The following is a 19,242-nucleotide window of genomic DNA, read 5'->3' on the forward strand; positions in this document are numbered from 1 at the left end:
ACTCTCAGATTTTCTGCTCTCTGACTGGTTATTGCCCCAATCTCAGAAATGCCTTCAGTCACCATTCCTACTAGCCTCTGACTCTCGGGAAGTTCGCTGATAATGGAATAGCTTTTAGTATATTAAATTTCTGAATTCTAATAGGTTTTATGATAGGCTTCTATGAAATGGCAGACAGGCCATAAGTACCTGGGACAAGTCGGCAACCTGATTTATCAAGAGGAAAATGCAGAGAGACGATGGTCTCAAATTATGAGTAAATCAACATGCAGAGGTCTGGATCTGCAGAACCTTGCTATGTGATTTATGGGAAACTAAATAGCAAAAGGCATAATAATTGTAGTGGGGTGCATGGAACTTGATTTATCAAACTGCTGATGTATAGAGGCTCAGGCCTCTAAATCTGGAATTCAATTTATGAGCAATGTGTTATAGAGTGGGATAGCAAAGTTGGATCAGGGTCATAGATTTCTTTTTTATGTTTTCAATTATATTAAAAAAAATTCTGTGAGCAACACATAGCAGATGGACGCTATTAGACTTATTCATGCCGTCTTAACTTCACTCTTGCAACCAGCAACAGAGATATCGGGCATGATTCTCCGGCCTCTTTACACTCATGCTCAAGTGAAATGAAACCGGTGAATAGTGGGAAAAACGAGACCCGCCAAACAGTTTGTGATGCAACCGGCTCGCTCCCATAGACAAAATCAGGATCTCGCTGTAGAGTGGCGAGAAACCAATTATCATCACTTAAGCCCCAATTCCATACAATTAATGACAGCCGTCCCATATCCAATGGCGTCCCGTCATTCAGCGGCCTCCCCAGCAAGTGGTCACATTGGCGCTGATTAGCACTCTTTTCGAAAAACGTGAACCTGGCGGAAGGACTTCAGTGGGGAGCCGGGGGGGGGGGGGGGGGGGGGGGGGGGGGGGGGGGGGGGGGGGGGGGGGGGGTGAGCAGCCATCTCTGCTCACAGGCAAAGAGCCCGGGGGTGATGAGCTTGCCACCTCAGTGCTCGGTGGGGAGTGGGGGACACTCGGCTGGGGGTGGGGAACCCTCTGCAGGGGTGGGCTGTAAAAGGGGGGGTTCAGCGATGAAACCTCTTAAAACTGAATCGTTAGCATGCCACTAGAGTAGTTATTTTATTAAGGATTGAGATGAATTATAGGACTGAGTAATCATTATTAACCATTAAAAATGTATTTTTAGGACATAGCAGTAATAAGTAATCAAATGGGATTTAGGATAGCTAACTTGACCAAAAGGACATTACTTCTGACATCCTGTCTTTGTGAAACAATTCAGGGTGCTGGTTCTGTTGTTCTGTTTCTCACCAATAGGCAGCACAGGCTGCTGGGATTGTACACAGCTACCAGGATGAGGATCAATCATGCGCTGCTTGCGATTCTATTGGGTGAAGTTTAAATACTGCTTGCAATTCTATTGGATAAGTTTTAAAAAGGCAGCTTCAGGGATTGGATCACGTCCAACTGGGGTGGGCTATTGATTTTTGAACGTTGTATAAGTACTGTGGTCTTTGTTCGGCAGAACAGGTCTTGGCCAGTCTGTTCTCTGTGTAGACGTAACAAGCTTGATTAAATAAGCCATCTTGTCCAGGTTGTCGTGTTTGTTCCTCTCTGTACTGAGCTGAGCCACAGGGAATAACCCCACGTGGAAGCTGACTCAATACACAGGTCCTGAAACCATCTCCATCTGAATGACCCGGCTGCACCCTATTGTCTTCACCAGCTCCGGGTAACTCTGTACCAGAGGCTCAGCATCAGGCTGGGACCCAGCTGGGTCCTAGGATCCAGCAGACCTCTGACTGCTGACTCGCCTGGGGGCTCCTTTCTCCAACTGATGTGCATCATCAGCGGTGTGGTGCTCACCTGATTGTGCCCCCGCAGCCTGACCACTAACATCACACCGAGGTGTGTGTATCTGCATTGGTGGAGGGTGGGATGAGCTGTGCCGCTACTACAGTTGCTCTCCTCTGAGATGTTCTTCTCGGAGTCAGGACAGGGGGCCTCCCAAGATGGGCTAGCTCCATTGGCTGGAGGACCTGTGGGAGAATGGACATGTCGTCAGTGGGAGCGATGGGTCAGTCATAAGGCAATCACAACTCACGTTTGACAGGTCCTCTAGGGACCTCACCTCTGCGGCGGCCGCCAGCCTCCGTGTGGCTGACCCATATGTCCTCGGTCACCCCAGTCACCTCCAGGGCATGTTCCTCGAAGGAGGTAAGGATTCTTATGTCCGGCAGCCGTCTGCCAGTTTGGGCCCTCTCCCAACGGTTATGGGAGAGCTTTTCCTGAGAAGCGTGGTTCACAGTGATGGGAGAGGGGGTGTGGAGGAGGGGTTGGAGAGGGGTTGAAGGGGGAGGGGGTTGGGGGAATTGCTGGGGGTCGCATATGGAGTTGGATACTCCCTTGTGGAGCTGGGGGTTGCATATCTACTCACTCGTGCTGCGCAGTGTACGTCGTTGACCTTTTTCCGTCACTGGAGGCCAGTCCTTCTGGTCACACTCACCGAGCTGACAGCTGCTGCCACCTCATGCCAGGCAGCACTGCTACCTTGTGGCTGATTCTCCGGGACCCTCTGGGGAACAGGACATCCCTCCTGGTCTCCAACGCATCTAGCAGCCTCCCCAGGTCGGCATCCCCGATCTCCTTGGTGCCATTGTTCCGAGCTGGCTGGGGTTGGCTGAACATATGCAGCTTAAGTGCTGCTTGTCCTTGTTCGGGGTGGGAGAGGAGTGGGGGGGGGGGGGCTAACGAGCACGGTGCAATCAAATCAGCTGGCGAGCCTTCAGTTGCGATAAGAAGCCCTTGAGCCCTTGTTAAGTGGACCAATTAATGTTGAATTGCGTTGCCGGCCTCGCTGGGCCAAGTGCCGGGCCAGGAAGCTCGCAGCAATGCCTACTCGCTACCACACTTAGAAATTTTCCCAGAGAATTGCGCCGACACATTGTATAGATCAGACTGCTGTAAGAAACCTCATCAGATTAACAATTCTGATGACATCGGTGGATGAGAAAGATGCCCCTCCTTCAAAGATATGCATATGCAGCCAATTCTAATTTATTTCAGATGCACTCAGTCAATTAAAGTGATTCTGAAATGTAAAAAACACCACACTGCTTTTGAAGAATTGTTAAACAAAATAAATTGGCGGTGAGGCAGTCTGGACGAATGCACAATTTGGAGGCCTGCTTACCAAGATCAATGGATACGGATATTGATGAGATTCATTCCAGCCGACAAATGGTTGCAATTGGACCCATAAATGAAGTAACGTGATTGCACAGACACAGTTTATCCAGTACCAAAGACAAACCAAAGTAAATTTTTTTATTCTTTCATGTGATGTGGGCATTGCTTGCAAGGCCGGTATTTGTGGCCCATCCAGAACTGTCCTTGGACTGAGTAGCTCGCAAGGCCATTGCAGACGGAAGTTAAGTGTCATCCAGCTTGCTGTGGGCCAGGCCAGGTAAGGATGGCAGATTTCCTTCCCTGAAGGGCAGTAGCGAACCAGATGGGTCTTTTTTAAACAACAATTGACAATATTCCACGGTCAGTATTACTAAAATTAGATCCATAGTGCAGATCTTTATTTTTTTTAAATCAATTAAAAATTCATCGGCTGCTATTGTGGGATTTGAACCCACGTCCCCAGGCCATTAGTCTGTGCCTCTGGATTATTAGTCCAGTAATATCACCACAACACCACTGTCTCCCCTTTATACTTGTGAAAGTGCTTTTTGATATTGGGAAGGTGTACAGAATCTCACATATGGGTGGGGCCAGACAGGACCCCTTTCCTTTAGAATGAAAGAAAATGTAATATTAAAAATCAGAATTTTGATTGGTTACACGGCTGAGTTTTTTGATTGCACATCTTCACCCACTGAGTGACTCTGTTGCGATGAATACATCATCTCTCCCTGCAAATAAAACCCAAGTCCCTTAAAATAACAGACACAAAACCGCATCGCCCATCACAGGAATACACTAGCCCTTCTTGTGATGCAGGGTGAAAACGGACTTAAGAGGCTACTGATGCCAGAGAATGAGGAGAATCTAATTTCATAAGAACATGAATCCAACAATTTTTTGACAGCAGAGTAATTAGCAGTTTCTACGAGAACAAATCCCCTGTAAAACATTTAGGGGACCGAGGTCTCATTAACCTGATGGGAATACATGTGGAACTCCAACAATTTCAAGAGATGCAAACAGCACATTTATAATAATAATCTTTGTTGTCACAAGTAGGCTTACATTAACACTGCAATGAAGTTACTGTGAAAAGCCTCTAGTCGCCACATTCCGGCGCCTGTTCGGGTACACAGAGGCAGAATTCAGAATGCCCAATTCACCTAACACGCACATCTTTCGGGACTTACATACATAGAACATACAGTGCAGAAGGAGGCCATTCGGCCCATCGAGTCTTCACCGACCCAGTTAAGCCCTCACTTCCACCCTATCTGCATAACCCAATAACCCCTCCTAACATTTTTGGACACGAAGGGCAATTTAGCATGGCCAAGCAACCTAGCCTGCACGTCTTTGGACTGTGGGAGGAAACCTGAGCACCCGGAGGAAACCCACGCAGACATGGGGAGAACGTGCAGACTCCACACAGACAGTGACCCAAGCCGGGAATCAAACCTGGGACCCTGGCACTGTGAAGCCATAGTGCTAACCACTATGCTACCATGTTACAAAGACTCTAGTTCATCACCGAAGACATTCAGATACATTTACTCTTTCCTCAACGGGAGATTTGACAAAAGTTTCCAATGTCGTCAAGTGATCTGCTGATTTTTCTAAAAACTGCCCCCATAAGGGCGATGTGTGCGTGTGTTGTTCTTGCTCACCTGTAAGGCCACTGGCTTCAGCCGAGAGAAACGCACTCCAGGACAACAAGAAGAATATTCCAGTCTCCAGCATCGGGAATTCACAGAGTTTGGTGAATTTCGTTAAGTTATCAAAGAATATGTTAAGGAGAAAGAAATGACAGAACAAATCATAAACCAATCCCTTTTCTCACCAAACCTCTCTCATCAGCCACACTTCCCATCTCTTTCACTTGGGTTGTGGTTTCCATGAATGATAGCTGCTCACAACAGCCTCATCCAAGTGGCCATTAGGCACCTTGAACCTTGACTGTGAATGCCAGTAGTCTATTGGTCTGTGAAGGGCATGGCGACCAAGGCCAATCTTGCCCTCAGATGGCAACTGCTCGTTCATATTTACAGCAGGAGCACTGTCTGGCTTTCCCTCCTCAACCTGGAATACTCACGAGCAACCATAGCTTTCGACTGCCACTCCTGCTTAGCGGTGAAGACCAGGAATCGAACTTTGAGATCCTTCCTGAAGGCTCTGAATTATATGTGGGTAGGTTCTGTGCTTTGGTATCTCTAGCAAGGTCTCTATCTTCACACAGGGACCTGGGCTGTGTCAGCAGATTAACCATAAGGCTAAAATTGATCCAATCCACATTCCTGCAACTACACCTGTCCAGTCCAGCAGAGGTTTTTTTTTGATAAATGGAGGAAAGTGAAGAGCAACCTTGAATAATGCAGGACACCAGCACGTTTGAGCAGAGTATGAGATAGACCAGGAAGGGGAGCATGTGAAAACCTTTTCTCTTCCCGCTTACAATTTCTAGCCTGTTACTTTACCTTTCCAGAAGTGCAATGTTAATCAGGGACAGGGGCTCTGGCTAATACATCCAGCCCTCGCCCTGTGATACTCACAGTAATTTTGTTGTCCCCCACTGCAGCTCTGCTAATCATTCTGAAAATACAACCTGCAGCCTTTCCAGTTTATTGCTCAGTGTCACACCACAGGGTGCATTTATCACACTCACTGGGGAAGTCAATCGTTCGTTCCAACTTAAACATTGCATCTGTTATTTTCCCTTTTAAACCATTCTTCATTAAGTACATGACCTTTCGCTTGAGACTCTCAGATGTTTGCAGTTCAATACAGTTCTATATGAATTACTCAAGCTGATTACAGAGCAGAATGTCATTTGCCGGCTGCATTTGCAATTCCTAAATGTCACTCATTTTTGTGTTTTCCCACCGACAGCAGTGTAATTGGAACACATTTCTCAAAAGAGTGCTTCTCCCACACACGGCTCGGTCTGCTTGTCCCTGTCCTGCGGGTTGGCCACGGTTAGTTCTCGATTTCCTTGAAACTGAGCTTCGCGCAGCAACTGTCATGTTGTTGCTCCGGAACATTCCACTGCATTCTCAACACTTCTTTATTTCCTTTTCAGATCGTTTCTCAAAAGGTTAATCTTATCACTGGTGGTTATTTGACCCTGAAGAGTAAAAAAAAATTAGGGGGAGGCATGTGCTGACTTTAAAACTTTGGTCTCTCCGTGAAGGAGCCCTGTTCTGAAAGAAAATTCTTATCAGGAACTATTAACTTCTACGTTCTTTTTGATCCACTTCTAGATTTCAGAAATCTAATTACAAATGGAATACCCACAGAGCTTGGTGCTGCACTCATCGCCCTTATGTTACAATACATATTAACAATATCGCAACATACATTCACAGATGCTGGAACTGTCAGCAGCTTTGAGAATACCACAAAGGTTAGGGCAAGTGTTAGAACATTGAAGGAGAAAAGAGTGACTCCTATGTGATCCGGATGTGATGGGAGATCACTCAGTAGGCAGATGACATTTAATGCAGATAAATGCAGTGTTGATCATGTGGCTTGGGTTTATCCCAAGCACATGTGTGCATGCAGGATTTCAAACTAAAGTATGCTGATTCAGGGGGAAAACCAAGATGTTTGGAACACATGAATCTCTAAAGGTTCAAGGCTAGTGCCGAGAGATGATAAGCCACCTGAGTATTAGGATGTTGGGGATAAAGAAAGAAAAGAGGGATATGGTGCAAAGAAAGTGAGAGTGTCGGTGGCATTAGAGAAGGAAATAGCACAATATGAAGTAGAAGCAAGCTGAGAAGGATGATGAGGAATTTAAAGACAGGTTTACAATGCATATATATATAAACGCACAAAGTGCCGTGAATAAGATTGGCGACCTATAGCACAAATAGCCGTTTAGTGGCAATAATGGAAATTGGACTTTAAAATAGTGAAGACAGGGTACTTAATAGTCAAGGATACAATGTGTTCAGAATTGACAGGCAGGGGGAAAAGGGAGGGGGGATGGCAGTTCGGATTAGGGGAGACATTGGAAAGCACCTTGAGGGAGCAAGGACAGAATCCAATTACTAAGAGTTGAGTAGCAAGTGGATGATATTCTATAGGCTTCCAAATAGTGAGAAAGAGATACAAGAGCAAAAAGAAAATCAAAGAGATGTTCCAGAACTAGAGAGTAGTGATATTGGGGATTTTAACTATCCAAATAGCAATTGGGATTATGTTAGAGTAGAGGGTCAGGAGGAGGAGGAGGAAGTTCTGAACGTATTCAGGAGAGTTTCCTGGGCCAATATGTTCTCAGCCCAGTGAGAAAGGAGGCATTTTGGGGTCTGATGCTGGAGAATGAGGTGGACCAAATGTCTGTCATGATCACGTGGGTAACATAGGGATTCGGAGCAGAAGTCGGCAATTCAGCCCTTCGAGTCTGCTCTGCCATTCAATCAGATCATGGCTGATCTCTTCCTGGACTCAAATCCACCTCCCCACATGTTCCCCATATCCCTTTAATCCACTTTTAAAATCAGAAATATATATATCTCCTTCTTGAAACCATTTAATTATTCTGATTCCACCGCACTATGGGGCACCGAGTTGCACAAACTCACCACCCTCTGCGAGAAGTAGTTCCTCCTCATCTCAGTTCTAAATCTACCACCTCCCAACCTATATCCGTGACCTCTCATTCTAGATTGCCCACAAGGGGGAACATTTAGTCTACGTTTACTTCAACAATCCCATTTAGTAATTTAAATACCTCGATCATATCCTCTCTCGTCCTTCTAAACTCCAGCGAGTATAAGCAAACTTGTTTAATCTCTCCTCATACATCAACCCCTTCATCCCCGGAATCAATCTGGTGAGCCCCCTCTCAACTGCCTCCCATGCACCACATCCTTCCTCAAATAAGATGGCCGAAACTGGACACAATACACCAGATGTGGTCTCACCAGCACCCTCTACAATTGCAACAACACTTATCCACTTTTATGGGCTGAGGTTAGAAACAGGAAAGGAGAGGTCACCCTGTTAGGGGTTTTCTATAGGCCTCCGAAAAGTTCCAGAGATGTAGAGGAAAGGATTGCAAAGATGATTCTGGATAGGAGCAAAAGTAACAGGGTAGTTGTTATGGGGGACTTTAACTTTCCAAATATTGACTGGAAACACTATAGTTCGAGTACTTTAGATGGGCACGTTTTTGTCCAATGTGTGCAGGAGGGTTTCCTGACACAGTATGTAGATAGGCAAACGAGAGGCGAGGCCACATTGGATTTGGTACTGGGTAATGAACCAGGACAGGTGTTAGATTTGGAGGTAGGTGAGCACTTTGGTGATAATGACCACAATTCGATTATGTTTACTTTAGTGATGGAAAGGGATAGGTATATACCGCAGGGCAAGAGTTAGATCTGGGGGAAAGGCAATTATGATGCAATGAGGCAAAACTTTGGATGCATCGGGTGGAGAGGAAAACTGCAGGGGATGGGCACAATTGAAATGTGGAGCATGTTCAAGGAACAGCTACTGCGTGTCCTTGATAAGTATGTACCTGTCAGGCAGGGAGGAAGTGGTCGAGCGAGGAAACCGTGGTTTACTAAAGCAGTTGAAACACTTGTCAAGAGGAAGAAGGAGGCTTGTATAAAGATGAGACGTGAAGGTTCAGTTAGGGCGCTCGAGAGTTACAAGTTAGCTATATAGGATCTAAAGAGAGAGCTAAGAGGAGCCAGGAGGGGACATGAGAAGTCTTTGGCAGGTAGGATCAAGGATAACCCTAAAGCTTTCTATAAATACATCAGGAATAAAAGAATGACTAGGGTAAGAGTAGGGCTAGTCAAGTACAGTAGTGGGAAGTTGTGCATGGAGTCCGACGAGATAGGAGAGGTGCTAAATGAATATTTTTCGTCAGTATTCACACAAGAAAAAGACAATGTTGTCGAGGAAAATACTGAGATACAGGCTACTAGACTAGAAGGGCTTGAGGTTCATAAGGAGGAGGTGTTAGCGATTCTGGAAAGTGTTAAAATAGGTAAGTCCCCTGGGCCGGATGGGATTTATCCTAGGATTCTCTGGGAAGCTAGGGAGGAGATTGCTGAGCCTTTGGCTTTGATCTTTAAGTCATCTTTGTCTACAGGAATAGTGCCAGAAGACTGGAGGATAGCAAATGTTGTCCCCTTGTTCAAGAAGGCGAGTAGAGACAACCCCGGTAACTATAGACCAGTGAGCCTTACTTCTGTTGTGGGCAAAGTCTTGGAAAGGTTTATAAGAGATAGGATGTATAATCATCTGGAAGGGAATAATTTGATTAGAGATAGTCAACATGGTTTTGTGAAGGGTAGGTCGTGCCTCACAAACCACATTGAGTTCTTTGAGAAGGTGACCAAACAGGCGGATGAGAGTAAAGCAGTTGATGTGCTGTATATGGATTTCAGTAAAGCATTTGATAAGGTTACCCACGGTAGGCTATTGCAGAAAATACAGAGGCATGGGATTCAGGTTGATTTAGAAGTTTGGATCAGAAATTGGCCAGCTGGAAGAAGACAAAGGGTGGTGGTTGATGGGAAATGGTCAGACTGGAGTCCAGTTACTAGTGGTGTACCACAAGGATCTGTTTTGGGGCCACTGCTGTTTGTCATTTTTGTAAATGACCTGGAGGAGAGCGTAGAAGGATGGGTGAGTAAATTTGCAGATGACACTAAAGTTGGTGGAGTTGTGGACAGTGCGGAAGGATGTTACAAGTTAGAGAGGGACATAGATAAGCTGCAGAGCTGGGCTGACAGGTGGCAAATGGAGTTTAATGCAGAAAAGTGTGAGGTGATTCATTTTGGAAGGAATAACAGGAAGACAGAGTACTGGGCTAATGGTAAGATTCTTGGTAGTGTGGATGAGCAGAGAAATCTCGGTGTCCATGTATATAGATCCCTGAAATTTGCCACCCAGGTTGAGAGGGTTGTTAAGAAGGCGTACGGTGTGTTAGCTTTTATTGGTAGAGGGATTGAGTTTCGGAGCCATGAAGTCACGTTGCAGCTGTACAAAACTCTGGTGCGGCCGCATTTGGAGTACTGCGTGCAGTTCTGGTCGCCGCATTATAGGAAGGATGTGGAAGCATTGGAAAGGGTGCAGAGGAGATTTACCAGGATATTGCCTTGTATGGAGGGAAGATCATATGAGGAAAGGCTGAGGGACTTTAGGCTGTTTTCGTTGAGAGAAGACGGTTAAGAGGTGACTTAATTGAGGCATACAAGATGATCAGAGGATTAGATAGGGTGGACAGTGAGAGCCTTTTTCCTCGGATGGTGATGTCTAGCACGAGGGGACATAGCTTTAAATTGAGGGGAGATAGATATAGGACAGATGTCAGAGGTAGGTTCTTTACTCAGAGAGTAGTAAGAGCATGGAATGCCCTGCCTGCAACAGTAGGGGACTCGCCAACACTAAGGGCATTCAAATGGTCATTGGATAGACATATGGACGATAAGGGAACAGTGTAGATGGGCTTTAGAGGGGTTTCACAGGTCGGCGCAACATCAAGAGTCGAAGGGCCTGTACTGCGCTGTAATGTTCTATGTTCTATACTGCAGTCCGTTTACAATCAACACAAACATTCCATTTGCTATACCTGTATACCGACTTTCTGCGATTCATGAACTCAGACACCCAGATCCCTCTGCCCAGATGCATCTTGAATCTGCTTTCCATTTCGATAATAATTTGCCTTTCTATGTTTTGGGCCAAAATAGGTAACCTCACACTTATCTACATTAAACTCCAAATGCCAAACCGCTGCCCAATCTCCTGGCCTATCTATATCTGTCTGTAAAGTCTTTATCTCCTCTCCACTGCCTGCTTTCCCACCTATTTTAGTACCGTCTGAAATGTTGTTATGTTACACTCTGTCCCTGCTTGCAGATCATTTATATAGACTGTAAACAGTGGAGGTCTGAAAACTGACCCCTGTGGCACCCCGCTGGTCACAGTTCGTCAGCCAGAGAAGGACCCAATTATCCCAACCTTTTGTTGTATGTCAGTCAACCAATCGTCAATCCAATCTAGTACTCTACCCCCAATCCGCTGCGATCTCACCCTCTGGATCAATATTTTATGTGGCACCTTGTCATCTTCAAAGTTTGAATGGTAAGAGAGATCATTGTATGATAAAGTTTTGATTAGCAATGGAGAAAAGCAAGGAACAATCCAAACTAGAAATTGGAAATTGGAAGAGGTAAACATGAATTGATGAGAAAGGATGTAGCCAGGGTAAAATTAAATTAGAAAAATCGTCAACAAGTCCTTGGCGAGGTTTGAGTTAATTAAGGAAAGCCAGCATAGATTTGTAAAAGACAGATTGTGCTTGACTAATGTAATGGATTGTTTTGCTGAAGTAACAGATAAGGTTAGTGAAGGCCAAGCAATGGATGTTACCTGTATGGATTTTAAGAAAGCATTTGATAAAGTACCACATAAAAGGCTGGTTAACAAAATTGAATAAGGATAAAAGGAAGATTAGCTCAAGGAAGATGGTCCTAGGAACACATTTTTAACACTATCCAGGAAGTAGAATATAGAATAAAAGCTCAAAATTTGAAGATGATACCAAACTCAGAGACGTGAGGATGATACCAACTGACTGCAGTAGGATGTAGATAGGCTAACAGAATGGTCAACTAGATCAAATTTAATACAGAGAAATATAAGGTGATGCAGTTTGCTAAAAGAGATAGGGAGCGGCAATATAGACTAAATAACATGGTCCTAAAGAGTGAGCAGGAACGGAGCATGTGCATAGATCTTTGAATGTGGTTAAGGCATATGGAGAGAGTAGTTAGTGTGAATTATCCATAACTCGCAGGACTATATGCTATTTAAATTGGAAGAACAGTTCCCGAGTTTCTTTTAAAGACTACTTTGGTTTGTGGGCGAGCTGCTTTTTTCCAAGAAATCACAAGACTTCAGCTAGATGACCAGCAAGACACCTGGCGAGAGAAGAGTTATTTTGTTTAGAACATAGAACATAGGACAGTACAGCACAGAACAGGCCCTTCGGCCCTCGATGTTGTGCTGAGCAATGATCACCCTACTCAAACCCACGTATCCACCCTATACCCGTAACCCAACAACCCCCCCCCCCCCCCCCTTACTTTTTTAGGACACTACGGGCAATTTAGCATGGCCAATCCACCTAACCCGCACATCTTTGGACTGTGGGAGGAAACCGGAGCATCCGGAGGAAACCCGCGCACACACGGGGAGGACATGCAGACTCCGCACAGACAGTGACCCAGCCGGGAACTGAACCTGGGACCCTGGAGCTGTGAAGCATTTATGCTAACCACCATGCTACCGTGCTGCCCTAAATTTTAATTTAATTGAGCTAAAGTGAAAAAAACTGCTGTTGCCAAATCTTGGACTCCTGCTGCTTGTCTGAAAACACCTGCTAAACAATCGGCCATTTTGGTGAGTGAATTAAACATTTAATCTATTGCCGAGCGGTGTGGCGTAGTGGGATTAGATAATGTGCGAACACCTCCCATACCGATCATAACATTAGCAAAATACGTGGGATCTAGGACTTCACAGAGACAACTGAGGAAAAAAGCAGGGAAGTTTTGCTGAGTTTAATAAATCTTTGGTTACACAACCAAAGTATTGCATCCAGTTCCAGTCACTAGACTTTAGGAAGGTTATAGAGAGTCTTTGACACGGTGCTGAGGGGGTTTACTAGAATGGTTCCATGGATGAGGGATTGTAACTGCAAGGTTAAATGGAAGAAGCTGGCATTGTCCTCTTTGGAGTAAAGGAACTCAAAAGACAGATTTGAGAAAGGTGCATTAAATTATGATGGGCTTTATTCAGGTTTTACAAAACTGTTCCCATGAGCTAACTGAATAAGCACTTGCCATACAGATTTAAAGTTTGGGGCAAGTGCTGCAGAGAGGATGAAAGTTTGTTTTCCTTTCCCCAGAGGGTCATCCAACTTTGGAACAAGTTGCCAACTTGGATAGCACGTGTGGACTCACAGTTAATGTGATACTTACTGCATATTAAAGGTAAATGGGATGACGTGTGATGCACCCCATGGTCACTGTAGTCCTCTGAAACTTGCGATGATTGAAAGAGAATTTTCCATAATGTTTCCCATTCTGAATTGTTACTTCTCCCAGGCGTTTATGTGGCTCATGGCTAAATTGATGATGCTCAGTGTACAGACTTTGTGGAACTGTATAAGATTGTAGGAGACTCAATATCAGTTGGTCTTTTCCTACTTGTCATTTTCATACATTCATTGATTCATTTTTTTTTGAAAGTGTGTGTGCTATCAGGGAGCACTTTATATCGAACTACTGATTGCGCAGTATGAGGAGGTGACCAGTAGGTGGTAACTCTATCCAGATACTAACCAGCTCCCTCCCCACTAACCATCTACTAAATCATTCTCAAATTGGGAGCCTTGGACTCCTGGGGGCCTGTGGATACTTTCCAGATGTTCCACGAGCTATGGCTGCAGAGTAGGATCGGCATTGTAGGTGGGTGATGTGGGCAACAACCCAGGACACCATGGTCAAGTCTAAGCAGGGGTGGAATGCAGCTGCCGTATGTACAGTGGAGTAGGTCGGTTGTCTAATTGAGAAGGGGAGTGTGCATGGAGGAGTGCCGCGATCACGAAGGAGGCCGATGTTTACCAATCTGACGGTGGGCACGCTGTGAGCTCAGCCTTGTTCAAAAGAGGAGAGATTTCTAAAAATATATTCAAAGTACAATATATTTAAACACAAAGAAAGGGTGCCAAAATACAAGTTTGTACAAAGATGCCATATTTCTCAACACTAGGAAACCACAGTAAAATGGAGAATGATGTACAAGTGTCAGGGTCAAACATCAGAGCAAAGATGGATAGACTCTGCAAGGAGACGCAGGCACACCCCATTCACTGACATCTGTAGTAAGTCAATACCTATTTTCCACTAAAAACATCATTTAAACATTATTGTGGATTATATATTGTGGAAATGTGAGTTCACAGCATTCGTGTTTTCAGTGCACCTTGTTGTTTGTGGGATCAGAACACAATTAGTTAAAACACCATTCAGTTCTGCTGAACAGGGATGTTCTGTAAAGGATGAAAAGCTGAGGGAATGAGAAAGTCATTCATCCATGTTTCAAGGGCCAAGGACATATTGGTTTGGCCACTGATTATAGTAATAAAGCGATTGAAGAGCTTACATGAACCGTATAACCATGGTAACCGAATCATTGGGAGAGAATTGGGTAACTTGAGTGCATTTTCTAGCCTTCATGTGATCTGAAGTTTATCTTTTGATGTATTTTCGTTTAGTCTTGGTATGGTTGGAATGTTGAGCTCAAAGTTGAATTGATGTTTTCGGCAAACCACCATTTTCTATAAAGTAGGCAGGCTGGAATAATATAGCTTGGGACCAGAAGAGTGAATTGTGAACTCAATAATAAAGCATCCAATAGTTAAATGGAATTGTATATATGATTTGACTGAACTTTTGTTGGATTGAATGTTGCAATTTCATAAAAGACTAAGATCTAATTTTGTGGTTGTTACAACTAATAGGGAAAGGAACAGGAAAGCAATACCAGCATATTGGCGACCCCAAAACAATTTGTTTTTTGCAGTTTGAGTCACAGTTGGTTTGAGGAAGTGTTTTCCAAGTATCAGTTCGAGCCGTGCGTATTCCCTCAGGGGTAATGATCTAAAGGGGATCTCCAGTTAACAATGGTAGGAGTTTCAGGAAATAGGTTTCGTCATTTTCTAATAAATGGATTAAATCCAAAAGGGTAGTGGGGCGCAGAGTGCCTTATATGATTGGAGACAAAGACACGGGCAGCACGGTGACAGAGCACCAGGGACTCGGGTTCAATTCCAGCCATGGGTGACCGTCTGTGTGGAGCTTCTACATTCTCCCTGTGTCTGCGTGGGTTTCCTCCGGGTGCTCCAGTTTTCTCCCACAGACTAACAATGTTAGGTTAGGTGGATTGGCCACACTAGATTGAGTGTTCAGAGATGTGCAGGTGAGGTGGAGATACGGAGATAGGGCGGGGGTGGGGCGGCAGAGTGGACCTAGGTAGGGTGCTCTTTCGGTGCTGACTTGATGGGCCGAATGGCCTCCTTCTGCACTTTTGGGATTCTATTCTATTCTAGGAGGACAGAAAGAGACAAAGAAGTCCTCAGTGGAGTGTCCGGTTGAAAAGTATAGGGTCGTTGAAAAGAAGGAAAATGCATTTGCGTTACAGTACCTGGTGCTGGAAATACACAAGTTAGGAGACGTCAGAGGCCAGAAATAAAGACATTTTGAATATAAAGAACGGCTAGTGGCAGCTGGAAAGGAGATGTAAAAGTGGAGGTTTCAGGTACTCGAGAGCAATCAGGACTATTCTAACACTAGATCAGCAGATGGGCAGAACGGGAATCGTAATTTAGAGGAGGACACGTCTAAATTGCAGCATGTAAAGCTTTTTGCGTTGGAACATTGATGCTTTTATTCCACCGTAAACGCTAAACTTTTGTTCAGATTTATTCATTTTTAAAAAAAACAGCAATTCAAAAAGGCTTCTGATAAAAGCAAAGACGAAGTAATGTACTTTTTTTGTCAGCATGCTTGCGTGAATGTTTCTACCTCAATGGGTGTGGATTCACCTTGTCCCCCCCCACCCCCCCCCCGCCAAGATCAAATATTTTTGGTTGCTATTATTTCCCCGAATTAAATTGAAGTCTCGAAGTTCAGTTATCCTTTTTAATTGTAAGCCACGTTGCAGCCACTGTGAAATTCTGGCTGTTGCAAATTATGCACCGATCTCTACTTCCGGATACGAGGTGGTCACATTTAAAAAAAAAAGATATTTTTGAATTTCTGACAAGTTTTAAGGAGTCAGTGATTCGAGATGACTCTGTTTAATTATCTTGGTAGTCCAGCAATGTGTGACCAAAGAGACAGGTCTGCTGCTGTAAAGATGTTAATTCTCTGCTGATATTTCTGTAGTCGCATTGTAATACATAATTGCTTCGTAGAGTGTTTAAAGTTTCGAGTTTACTTGGAGGCAGCAAGAAACTGACACAAGCTGACATAGATTGGAGAAGAGCCATATGGACTCGAAACGTTAACTCTGTTTCTCTCCCCACAGATGCTGCGAGTCCTGCTGAGTTTATCAATCACTTTCTGTTTTTATTCACGACATCCATTGATGATGTCTGGTTGCCAGTCTGCTTTTGAAATGTAGGCAAATTAATGCCACAAGATTGTGTCCTTGTGCTTCCCATCATAACTTCACCATTTTATAATTCACCAAGCAACAACTTCAAATTTGAAAATTTACCAGAAGCTTGATGGGAATGTTTGATGTTATTTTGGAATCCATAGATAAATAATAATAAAATAATAATCGCTTATTGTCACAGGTAGGCTTCAATGAAGTTACTGCGAAAAGCACCCTAGTCGCCACATTCTAGGCGCTTGTTCGGGGAGGCTGGTACGGGAATTGAACACGCGCTGCTGGCTTTGTTCTGCATTACAAGCCAGCTGTTTAGCCCACTGAGCTAAACCAGCCCCTAGATGTTAGCATGGGCGTACTTAATTTAATGGAATCGGATTATGGGCGGCATGGTAGCACAGTGGTTGGCACTGTTGCTTTAAAGCGCCAGGGACTCAGATTCGATTCCCGGCTTGGGTCACTGTCTGTGGAGAGTCTGCATGATTTGTGCGGAGTCTGCATGTTCTCCCCGTGTCTGCGTGGGTTTCGTCCGGGTGCTCCAGTTTCCTCCCATGGGTCCCGAAAGACGTGCTGGTTATGTGAATTGGAAATTCTGAATTCTCCCTCAGGTGCCAGAGTGTAGCGACTGGGGGATTTTCACAGTAACTTCATTGCAGTGTTAACGTAAGCCTACTTGTGACCCTAACAAAGATTATTATTATTATTGAGGTGTTGTTGGACGTTTGTGTGCAATTTATGTCCTTGTCATGGGTTTGTTGTGATTAATGATAAGATACCAATAAACGCAAGCCTGGACTTTGCATTTTATTGTACTAATCGATCCCTTCTGATTGCGGAGTGTGGGAGTTGGTCTGGTGAGGGGCTGGTTTAGCTCAGTGGGCTAGACAGCTGGTTTGTGATGCAGAACAAGGCCAGCAGCGCAAGTTCAATTCCTGTACCAGCTGAGAATTCGGAATTCTCCCTCTGTACCCGAACAGGCACTGGAATGTGGCGACTAGGGGCTTTTAACAGTAACTTCATTGCATTGTTAATGTGAGCCTACTTGTGACAATGAAGGTTATTTTTTTCGTTTACAATTCTATCGGCACAAATTGATCACAGGCCAACGGACTTTACTATAGCATTCTGAGAATCCGGGTCGCTAGAAACCCTACTTTGATTTAATTGTGTTGCTATGCGCATGAAGACGATTCGTGGAAACGGAGCAGAAGGTTTCATCAGCTTCAGCATTTGAATCGAGTGATTCACGTGTGGGCGTTAATCAGCATCTGGCTGAAATTGAGAATGTTTGCAGAATATTGGAACAGATTTGACACGCGAGCTGGTGGGAGTCATCCTTCCGATAGAGCCCAGGAGCTGCTGCCATGATTTAAAAAAAGAAATGATGATAAGCCCAGTTCTTATGCCGGTGTGGTTTCCGTTCATAGTGTGGGTGATTGTAAGTGATTATAGATGGTCGAGGGTAAAAACGGGACAATGCTGCTGAGTCGGCTACACTGACGTTACAAATGTTACCCAGATAAATCCTGGCAGAAAGAATGAGAGAAGAACGGGTAGAGTGTGGGAATGGAAGTTCCCACTGTCCTCACAGTCTCAATGATTTGAACTGTTTCTGGGATCAGCACAGATGGGGTGAAAACGGCGGTCGGTTTTGGTGATTGTAAATGGTGAGAAGCTGGAGAAATGGGAAGGTCTACTTATCTATATCTTGAGGTTCTGGGACATACTGGTTTGGTCATTGTTTAGAGTAATAAAGTGACTGTAAGCTCACATGGACCATATAACCATGGCAACAGAATCACTGGGTGAGATTGAGATGAACATGTGTGTGTGTTCCTGGATCCATGCTCTCTGAAGGCTGCATTGTCTATCTGTATTGTAGTTTAACATTAGGATGCATGGAGTGTAGAGATCAAAGGTAGAATTAGCGTAAATCACTAATCTGTGCAAACCAGTGTTTGCTGGAATAATAACGCTTGGCTCTGGAATTCTTACAGTAAATTGCAAACTCAATAATAAAGGATCACAATAAAATGGAATTGTATTTCATGATTTGACCGAGTACTCATGTTAGATTGTGTACCATGTGTTTGTTAAAGACAAGGATCTAATTCTCTGCTTGCTACTTTAAACACAGACATCAGTTGTAAGAAAACAAAATTGAACAGGAAAGCAGTCCCAAAATATAGATTATAACTCAGGGTTTCTGATTACTGATCCATCAGAGAATGAGTCCTGCAACCAAAAATGTTTGCAAGCTGCTGCGCTGAATGCCAGTAAAAGAGTTTACATTCTTGTAAATATGTACAACTCACTTTTAAATAGGTTACTGTCTTCCTAGGATCTCGATCTTTACATTCTGAACTCCAGTTAGGAAGCCCAGCATTAGGAATAAATAAAACTTTGGTTAGGCCGCGGCTAGAGTATTATGTGCAGTTGTGGAATCCACATTATAGGAGGGATGTGACTGACTGGAAAGGGTGCAGAGGAGACTTACCAGGATGTTGCATGGGCTGGGGAATTTCAGTTATGAAGAGATTTTGGATAGACTTGGATAGTTTTCATTGAAAGAGAGGAAACTGAGGGGGGGGACATAATTGAGATGTATAAAATTATGAAGGGCATAGATATAGTAAACAAGAACAAGCTTTTCCCCTTGGTGGCGAGGGGTGGGGGGGGGGAGGGGGTAATTTAAGGTCAGCGACAGGAGGTTCAGAGGGGAGGTGAGGTAAATATTTTTTCCAGAGGGTGGTGGGAGTTTGGAACTCGGGTGGAAAGGGTGTCGGAGAAAGAGACTTTCATAAAATTTAAGTACTT

At 44.3% G+C, this 19,242-nt stretch overlaps 1 protein-coding gene across 2 annotated transcripts in view; it reads right to left on the reverse strand.

The window, feature by feature from the left end:
• Nucleotides 1–19,242, reverse strand: part of LOC119975725 (sodium/hydrogen exchanger 9-like) — a 455,770-nt gene that overhangs the window by 286,043 nt on the left and 150,485 nt on the right. For both annotated transcript variants that reach the window (XM_038815548.1, XM_038815549.1), the window contains exon 8: nucleotides 4,887–4,992. In XM_038815548.1, coding sequence (XP_038671476.1) covers nucleotides 4,887–4,992 — 106 coding nt within the window. The remainder of the gene's footprint in view (nucleotides 1–4,886; nucleotides 4,993–19,242) is intronic.

Source organism: Scyliorhinus canicula, chromosome 13 (genome assembly GCF_902713615.1).
Source record: "Scyliorhinus canicula chromosome 13, sScyCan1.1, whole genome shotgun sequence".
Taxonomy (NCBI): Eukaryota; Metazoa; Chordata; class Chondrichthyes; order Carcharhiniformes; family Scyliorhinidae; genus Scyliorhinus; species Scyliorhinus canicula.